The 9,484-nt window shown below is 49.0% G+C and overlaps 1 protein-coding gene and 1 long non-coding RNA gene across 8 annotated transcripts in view; one reads left to right on the top strand and one right to left on the bottom strand.

Annotated features, from left to right (window-relative positions):
- Window positions 1-9,484, bottom strand: part of SLC8A1 (solute carrier family 8 member A1) — a 108,587-nt gene that overhangs the window by 74,868 nt on the left and 24,235 nt on the right. For all 7 annotated transcript variants that reach the window (XM_083832144.1, XM_083832145.1, XM_083832148.1 and 4 more), the window contains one exon: window positions 7,648-9,483. In XM_083832144.1, coding sequence (XP_083688270.1) covers window positions 7,648-9,483 — 1,836 coding nt within the window. Of the gene's footprint in view, window positions 1-7,647; window position 9,484 lie in introns of those variants that run through there.
- Window positions 1-9,484, top strand: part of LOC310897970 — a 14,886-nt gene extending 5,402 nt beyond the window's left edge. Inside the window, exon 2 of the long non-coding RNA XR_014582862.1 lies at window positions 103-9,484. This is a non-coding gene — a long non-coding RNA (uncharacterized lncRNA). The remainder of the gene's footprint in view (window positions 1-102) is intronic.

Here is a 9,484-nt window from a genome sequence, read left to right as displayed (position 1 = left end):
GTAAATCTCCTGTTACACTTCCCTCCCTTTCCCCTGTGGTAGGATCATTTGTGCCTGGGCCATTAATACTGACTTTGTTTATATTATTTTTTCCCTGTGTAGGAGTGATAGCTTATCCCCCTAGGTCCCATCACACATCCAGTCACTAAGGAGGAACATAAATTTCAACAAGCAGGCCTGAAGTGTGAATGCAGATCTACTGAACTAAGCAAATGCAAAGCCCTCTGCAGGCTCTGGTGCCAGGTGAGCCCTGCTCCCCACCTGCACGAGCCAAAGATGTCTCATCTCAGATCTTCATCGTTCCCAATGAAACCAGTGCATCTTGGAGCACAGCGTCTGCAGTCTCCAGGCAAGTTTCTTGCCCTTATCTCTCGTGTGCTCAGGGGCAAGTGCTGGGGAGAAAGGGCAGGCATAAACTGAAGGGCTGAGAGCATCTGCACTGGGAGGACATCCTCTGGAAAGGGTTTTGCTCCGATCGCGGGGATTCCAGTCTGTGCCCTGGTTCTTCATCAGTGCTATTTCCCACTGCCAGGCGCATTTAATTGTCGCTCGGATTGTGTAGGAAGGCATCCAGGCACTATGGAAATGGAGCCATATAGGGACTGGACAGTGGAGGCACATGCTGGTCACCCTCTCACTTGCACAGCAGTGGGAATATTTTTTCCCTTACACGAAGATATTTTTAAAGCGGAGAATGCCGTTATTATTTGTTGTCGCCCAGCATCCAGCATCACCATTCTTGGAAGCCAGCGCAATGCCACCGATGTCAGTGTCAGAAGCATTATTGGCAGACTTTTTGATATCTCCCCAGATGCCCTCAGGCTCGATGGTGTTTGGTGTGGAGAAGGGACCTTCACTGCAACCATGCCCGTGGCAGAGCAGAGAGCATACCCACCACTTCCAGCGTAGCGAGGCCACACGACCTTCACCAACACCGTGGCTGTGAAAGACCAACCTTTAATCAAAGCTCCTGACCTGGGAGTGCTGTAGAGATAAGGTGGTTCAGCAAGACCAGGCTGGGGGTCTGTTTCTGACTTGGTTGCTTGTCTGCAGGTCCAGCTTCTCTGCTCCACTTGGCTTCAGATGGTGGCAGGTGCTTCTCTGCCCATCTGCACAAGTGCTTGGATGTGGTCAGCTGCCTGCTTTTTGTTCTCTCTGTCTTGATTTAAGCCCACAAAACTACTTAAGTGCCATCCGCTGAGGTCAGACCTGGAGGCAAAGTGTCAGAGGGAAGAAGGCCGATTCCCAAGGCAGGGGAACAACTTGAACTCGGCGCTTGCGTCGGGGTCCTGCACACTTTTTTGGGTTGCATTTACCTTTCGCTGCTCGAGGACTTGCCAAGTGTGCACAGGAGGGAGAGGGATGGGTCCCTGCTCTGTCGATAAGACCTGCATGCCACAGCTGGTGCAGTGCCACTGCCAGCAGTGCTCAAGCATATGCCAGGGAAGCAAAGGAGACTGCAAAGGGGGACGGGGCTTCTTCTGCCCCCTGGTCTTGCCTCCCCAGCAAGGAACTGAGGAGCTGTGCTGTTCACCAGGGTAACTCTTTCCCACACCAACAGGCTTTGGTAGGATTGCTGCTTTAATTTCTTAAAACAAGCCTAGATCCTGCGTTTTATAAATTACTACAATGCATTTAATAGGTAGCCTTTTCATAAAGGAGCACAGCGGATGTGTACGCAAGCCCTGATGAAGCTAATAACTGCCTCTCAATGGCTTTCAGAGAGTTATTACATATTTAAGATCCAAGCTCCCTTAATCAACCACAGAGATGCAGCTGGCAGCGGTAAATTGCCAACAACAGCTCATTACAAATAAGGAAACATTGGTTTTTCAAGGACAAAAACTGTATCAGTTCTTCAGCGAGAGCTAACCACTCCTGTCCTCACCCCTCTTTCCCCCTTTCCCCCCAAGTGACGTGCTGGTACAACTTGCTTCATCCAGTAACACAGGCTCGCTGCCTAATCCCCTCCACAGGGGACACCATCAAATCAAGTTCCTAGATCTCATGCACACGCAAAATGACTTATTTGGGCAAGCAGCACAGACTGCGTCCCGTGCTCACCCTCCCCGGGCAAGCCACAGGCAGGGCTTGTCCTACAATGCTGTGATGACTTGCCGCAGGAGCACACCCACTGGCTTTACTCTGGGGAGGACCAGATCAGCTCATAAGACACACAGAGACACAGTTCTGCGAATGTACATTGCAGGCTTGAGACCTGGGAACGTTTTTTTTTTTTCAGCCTGTGCATATACATGTGGTGTCCACATCACTCCATGGCCGGCTTGCATGCACACGAGAATAGCAAGTGCAAGCCAGGTCTAAATGTGCCCATCCAGTGTGCAGCTGGAAGCTCACCACTGCACGTGTAATTTCCAAGCTCAGACCTTCCGTGGTTCTTCTGAGGCATCCGAGAAACTGAAATCCAGCACCCAGCCCTGTACATCGCAGGATTTCAACTGCAGACAGCATCTCTCTGTTCCTTGAGGCCCCAAGCAGCATTTCTTTTTCCATCCTCTCTGCGAGACACTGTAAGAGGAATTGCCACCCTCAGGGATTTTCCATCCTCAGACCAGGCCAGGCTTCCTGACTGATGAAGCTGTAGGTACTGTGGGTACTCACATAGTCTTCCTGTGGTAGTGAATTTCCTTTTTATTTTTCATGCCAAACAACCTAGCCCCAAACTGCTTTGCTATTCTGCTTGGTGTTGGAAGGCTCAGACTGCCCTAAACACAATGGGAAGCCAAAATTCAGGTCGATCCTCCTGAAGAAAATATTTCAGGCCTGTTTGGTTTCTTCCTCCTGCATTGAGGTATCAATCCATAAGGTGCAAAGCAGCGAACACCACATCGTGGGGTCACCATTTGTGGTTATTCTTCAGTTATGCACCCAAGAATTAGCTTTTAAGCACTTGCAGGCAGCCGGGTGCAGGGGAAATGGGAAGGCCTGTGACCACCATGCGGCCTTATTTCCCTGGGTGCAACTGAGACAAGAGCACAGCAGTTTAAAAGAGACGCCCATGGGTGGAAAACATTAAGACCAATTAAGACGGTTTAGGAGTGTCCGGGAAAGACTAAACATTGTGTGAACAGAGAGGAGAAATAGAAGTGAGAGCGCACCCCATTACAGCTGCATCTTTCCCTCTTGGAGAGGGGACAACCAGCTGTTGGTGAAAGGGGAATGCTTGCTTACTTCTCCTTCAGCCTAGTTTACACCAGTCTCTGCCACATTGGGATGCTCCCCTCTCCTCGACCGAGTCCTAATGCAAGGCTGGCTGTGCTGGAGGTTTCATTTTTCCTTTGAAGCTGCAAGCCGTGGATGCAAAACTGAGCTAGAGAGGTCCCAGGGCTGAGTCAGGATTTTACTTTTTGCTATTTCTGTAGAAATACCTCACCCAACTTCTTCTGGAAAAGAAAAGGGGAACTTAAAAAAGCAGTACTGCTTGGTTCCCCCCGCCACAATCTATATTTATTGACATCGACATTTTTAAAGAGCTCTTGGGAGGGAGGCTATGTGATCTCCGGGGACATTTTCCATAAAAAACGTACGGTTTAGCTGGTGTTTGTGTCACTGCTAGCATTTGACTCCTAGAACTATGCTTCCAGAGAAATGCCAAAGCTGGCTCGGACGAGTCATATACGACGGGCCAAGAATTTCACTCCCTAAGCCTGCAGCAGACACCTTGTATAAAAACAGCTAAACTATGTGTTTTATGTATTAATACAGCAAGATGTATTAACATAAGATTGATGATGCATTTACAGGTGTAACCTTATAGGTGAAGTAACAATACAATCTGTTAGCTATATAATTTTACATAACGTCTTCCTCACCGACTTTTTAATGCAGTAAAAACTTTTCTGCTCGTGGTGTGTGGGGGCAGACATACAGAGTGCAGGTTGTAATAGCTCTCTAGCTGCGATGTCAGCTCGAGGGAAGCTGCTATTTCTTGACCATGAAAGAACACACAGTTTTCATACCTCTTTGCAGTCATCTCTGGAAGAGATGCACCTCCTGATGTTTCAAGACAGCAAGGCGGAAAGATGCCATCAGCTGGGGTAAAGATTGCTTCCTCCTCCCAGACAGGAGGATGGACTTCTTTTGAACTATTTGGCATTTGATCAGGAGATAAAAACACATTGGCCAGACGAACCACTGACCTCTTTTGTGATTACGACACCTGGGGCAGATGGGTGGGCAGGAAGCGCCTGTAACTACACATCTTAGTAGTTCATCTTCTCATCAAGAAATCTTTAATCATTAACAGAGATGCAAGGCAAAGACAGAATCACCTTGCTAAGGATGGCACCAGAGGAGAGGGTCTCTCCTAAACTTACATCTTAGCACCCATAGATGTCTTGGAGCCCCAGGTGCCTGTGCAGCATCACCAGGATGCTGGCCTTGCTGAGACACAATTTGGACATCTATAGCTTTCCCACGTAGCTTGGAATGATCTGCTGTACAAACCCACCTAATCCTTTTACAAAACACAATTACATGCTGTTTCTTTCACTTGTTAACATGCACGCATTGAACACACAAGCTGTGCTTCAGGAGCAAGGAACAGAAAAACATCACTCCAAGAGGCTACAGGGCAGTGTCAGGATAAAGTCTTCCACAGGGAGACCAACAGCTTCTCCACTGTACATCTCTTTTTGTACATCTCTTCAGCACTTACATTGCTATTTTGTGTATTCTGGGAAAGGAGACATCAACAGATTGCAAAATGGGAAACTCTCTCTGGACTCTGTGAACAAATAGCATGTTATGTAATTGGGCCTTTTAGGAAGTGGAGGAAGATCTCCAGAAGATCAGCGCCCTCCCAGCAGTTCCTAATTTTCCTGAGTCTTACCAGCAAGCAAGCCCTCTAATAATAGAGACTTGCACACATTTTTCTTTCATCTTTCTGTCCTTCTGCACTTGCCCTACCTTCATTGTTAGAGTCCCAGAGAAACATATCTTGCTCAATTTTATAGAGCTGATCGATACAGCCTAGAATGGCAGAGCTGAAGAGGCACTGAAGACCTTTAGAAAGGGCAGCAAGGCAATCTCTTGGCCACCAGAGCATGGGAAATATTGAAGTTTTAGAACTTTATTGAGTCAAATATGCTGCAGAATTGCACAATTCTACATAGCTAAGATCTAGCTGAAGCACAACACTAACAATGACGTGGCAAACAGACTTTAACTCTATAGTTCACATATTGTGCTAGCACATCTTCTCTGTTCCTATCAGGAATAGCAGGCAGTTTCAGGGAGGCAAGTGAGGATGCTCCTAAGCAGCACCTCAGCTTCAGGACCACGCTGCCTTTGTGCTGCAGGGCTGTCCAGAACTTGCACCCAGGCAGACGTGGACTTGTGGGAACTCTTCTGCAAGTCAGCTCATGCCATCCGACACCTGAACAGGGTCTGTAGCAGCTACGTGTTAGATGGATGCCTACTACCTGCCGGACACGTGGGCAGATGGCAAATTGTAAAATCACTGCCATCCTTCTCCCAGAGTACTAAGGTACGTGTGTGTCTTCTCCCATCTGAATTGAACAAGCCACTTGGTAAACACATGGTCCTGCAGCTGCCACCTCCTCTCACTCCATCCACCGAGCTCTCTTCTGCTCCAGGCTGCCAAGTCCTAAAGTGCACACTGGTGCTTCCCACGTACTGTCCCTCCCTCCCGGCAGTACTGGGGGAAGATGGTTTAAAGACAATAGAGACATGATGGCAATGCCCTGGCATCTGCACCCAATAAACCATGCTCGGTTTTCTAAGAAAGCTGTTTTCCCCATATCTTGCTTGGCGTGCACATGCAGATAGCCAGTTAGAAAAGGAAGGGAGAGGCTTGCAGCGGGGAGAGCACACCAGCACTCCCCGAGAGGCCAGGGTACAGCCCTGACAGGATGTGGCCAGCCCACTTCCAGCACACCCCCTGCTTGCTACGCTGCTGACAAACGTCGACAGCAAAGAGTTCAATGGAGGAAAGCCCACCAGCAGCAGCACGGCGGGACCTGGTGCCGTGCCGGCAGAGGGAAAGCAGTGCCACCGTACAGCCCAGCCCCACATCAGATATCTGAGATATCTCATCAAGAGTGCTGGCTCTAGGACAAGGGGGAAGCCCGAGCCCCTCTGAGTGCTGCCTCAGAGCCACGTAATCACGCCGCATCTCGGGGGAACTGAAATCAAACATCAAGGTCTTCCTGATGGCAGCCCAGTTTTGCTAGCAGCGAGTGACCTGGTTAAAAAGTAAAGAGCCTTCGGGGGATGTCCTTATAGCCTAGTTCATTGCATCTCTACAGACACCTTCCTGCTTCCCTCACAAGGAAAAAAAAATTCAAATCAAATCAAATAACTGAGTTCCTGTCTACTACAGTTATCGTTCAGGAGTGCAGACCAGGAATAATAGCACATTGTGCGCTCTTGACCCTAGCAAGAGCAACATGCACGTTCTGGCCTCCAAAATGCTGGAGCTGTGAAGTTCTTGCTCAATTATTTCTGAGAATTTGAAGCACCGAGTGGTCTAATACCCTGCCTAAGAATGACATCTTCCTGCTTCCAGGAGTTTTGTGTTTCTCCCTGTACACATGGAGCAGGTACGAATAATGGCCAGAGCATAAGGCCCGCTCTCCACCCCCATCTTTGGTCTGCCCTGGCTCCTGAGAGACCAGCTGTAAAAGATGCAACAGCCAAGCCACCTTTTAGGTCTCTTGACACAGAGTGCCCTTTATCAGGGACTGCTCCAAGTCCTACTCAGTTTTTTTTTGCTACTGAGTCTACAGTTGGCAGGGCCTGGTCTGTAGGCACAGACTTGACTGTAGGAAGAGCCTGAGGCTGGAGCAATGCAAGTCCCAGCTTTTTCTCTCCCAGAGCCACAGCTGAGCAAGAAAATATATTTAAAACATAGCCAAGTGTAGATGTTTTCAACTGTGATTTACTGGGCTGATTGACATTCTCCATAAAATGTGATAAACAAGGATACAGCACAGTTTTTCCACCTGTTGCCTAGCGCTACTCAGGACTAGCCTCCACCAGCTTTCAGCTTCCTTTTTTTTTTATTATTATTATTATTTTTTTATTTGCAAACAGACAGACATGGCTCCAGTTGCATTCTAACCATGAAGCTTCTCTACATGACAACAGTTTTTCGGGGCATGCACTAGACAGTCACCCAGGCCCTTAGAAAAGGAGAAGGAAGAGGTGGCTTTCTCCAAAGCCAACTGAAAGCAAGTATCAGTGGAACAGACTGTGTTCCAGTCCCAAGTGAGCTCAGTCAAAGGGAAGTGGTTACCACAATTCACACACTTGATTTAGACAGGTGACTGCCTGGGGATGGAGGTAACAGCCAGCTCAGTGGTGTTCTCTCCTACGCTGTAGAGCCAAGACTACAGAGATCTGCTCGGCTCACGGGTAGAAGGTGGGAAGCTGGCCTCACAAACCAGTTCCATCTGGGGTGGAGTGCCCCTGAGCAGCTGCCACTGTCTGATCTGCTAGCAAGGCAGGAACATGGCATTTCAGGCTCCCTAAAGCACGCAAGACCATTCACAGCTTGCTGCAACTCACTGGCACCCACACACCTCCAGTGCAGCTCTGGTAGCCACGTGCATTTAATTTCAGGAGAATGACAGACTGTAAGTAACAAATGAAACCTTCACTTACACTATCTCATCGTTCTGGAACTCCAGCTCCCCGCAGGTGTCTTCAAAGTCCTCTCCTCCACCTTTGGCTGAGCCTTCAATGGTTTTATAGGGCACAATAACATTTCCTCGCGCGCCGGAGGTTCGCAACACTTTCACTTCCATGGTCCCCACACTCTCGCTGACATGTGTTACTGGTTCCTCAAAGGTGAAGATGCCAGCATGGTCATCGTCAAAGATGGTGACAGTGGCAGTAGACGGTGAGCCCAGGCAGGCAAGCGTTGAGACACGAGTGGCCTCAAGAATGCCCTCATCTGAGGCCTCAGTGCTCACGCGGACATTGCTGAGATGGACCAGGAAATTCTCATCCTCCTCAAATATGTCATCATCGATTATGCCAACACGGATCTCCTTCTGGGTCTCTCCAGGCTTGAAGACCACTGTCCCTTCAGTGAATTCATAGTCAGAGCCAGCATTGGCTGTCCCATCCTCTGTCCGGAAGTCAACGTACACCGTGTTGGTCAAGTCGCCGCCCCGGCGAATGATGGTCAGGGCGACAGTGCCACAGTTCTCCAGACACTGGTAGGTACCCTGCTCAAAGTAGAGCTTGCTGATGGGATCGTTTTCTGCCACCTCACTGTTGACTTCATGCATGCTGACGGCTTTGCGGGCCTGGTCTGCAGCATGTCTCTTCAAGATGTTGCCAGCTCCTGTCATGAGCCGAGTGGCCTGGATGCGGTAAAAGGCCCTGCTCTTCTGCTGCTGACTTAGGACCTGGTAGTTGGCCAACTCTATAAGCTGCTCAATTTCTTTGTCGGGGTGTTTTTGTTTCAGCTCCTTCAGGATCCGAGCCATTTCTCTCCTGGCTTCCTCATCATCCTGGTCTTTTTCATCCACCTCCAACACCAGTGTCCCATCCAAAAAGTTCTCCACGTGAGAATTAGCAACCTTTCCATCCATCTCAATATCAGCTTTGGAGGAGGGCCGGTCACCCTCATGCTCAATAATCATACCTCTCTGCTTGCCAGCTCGATATTTCTTGTATACATACTTGTAAAATAAAAGTCTCCTGTCAGCTATCCAGGCAAACACCACACAGATAGGGAAGAAGAAGAAGGTGAGCAAGCCTTCCCAAACCTCCACAACACCAGGAGAAGACACAGATAAAATAATGTAAAGCCAAGTGTAGGCAAAGATGCTCCAGGCCGCTGTAACAAAAAACACTCGCAAGTGCTTGATCTTCCTTATCTCTCCATCAGGAACAACATAAACACAGATTGCAATGATGACAAACATGTTAAACGCAGCACTTCCAACAATTGTGCTTGGCCCCAAGTCCCCTGCTGTGAAGCCGTGACCACACACTTCGATAACGGACAGAAGGATCTCGGGAGCGGATGAGCCCAAGGCCATCAACGTGAGGTTGGAAACGGTCTCATTCCAGATCCTCACTGTGGTTTTGCTGGTCTCGCCGTTGGGCTTCTTGATGGTTATTTCCCGCTCTTGGGATGTAATGACTTCGATGGAGGACATGAAGCGGTCAGCTATGATGGATACTCCCAGGAACATGTACACCATCGCTACAAAATACACTGTTGCCCGAGCTATTTTGTCACCGAACGAGGGGTCTTGTGGTTCCCATATTGGTAAAATCACACCCCTTTTGCAGATGTACGAGCCCGTGCACTCCTCAGACTTGTTCGCAGGCACTTCACTGGGGCTTTCTGCATATATGCCATCTGCATGGACGAGCAGCACCACCACAATGCTCAGGAGTTGGAAATTCACCAGGAAGGTGGGTGGGTGAGTTGCTTGCGACATGGCCGCTTCCACTGAGCAGGTCCCAAACGTCCTCAACC

The sequence above is a fragment of the Anser anser genome (genome assembly GCF_964211835.1).
Source record: "Anser anser genome assembly, chromosome: 3".
NCBI classification, from domain to species: domain Eukaryota; kingdom Metazoa; phylum Chordata; class Aves; order Anseriformes; family Anatidae; genus Anser; species Anser anser.
The sequence above is the reverse complement of the archived record's forward strand: the minus strand, read 5'-3'. Positions and strand labels throughout refer to the sequence as shown.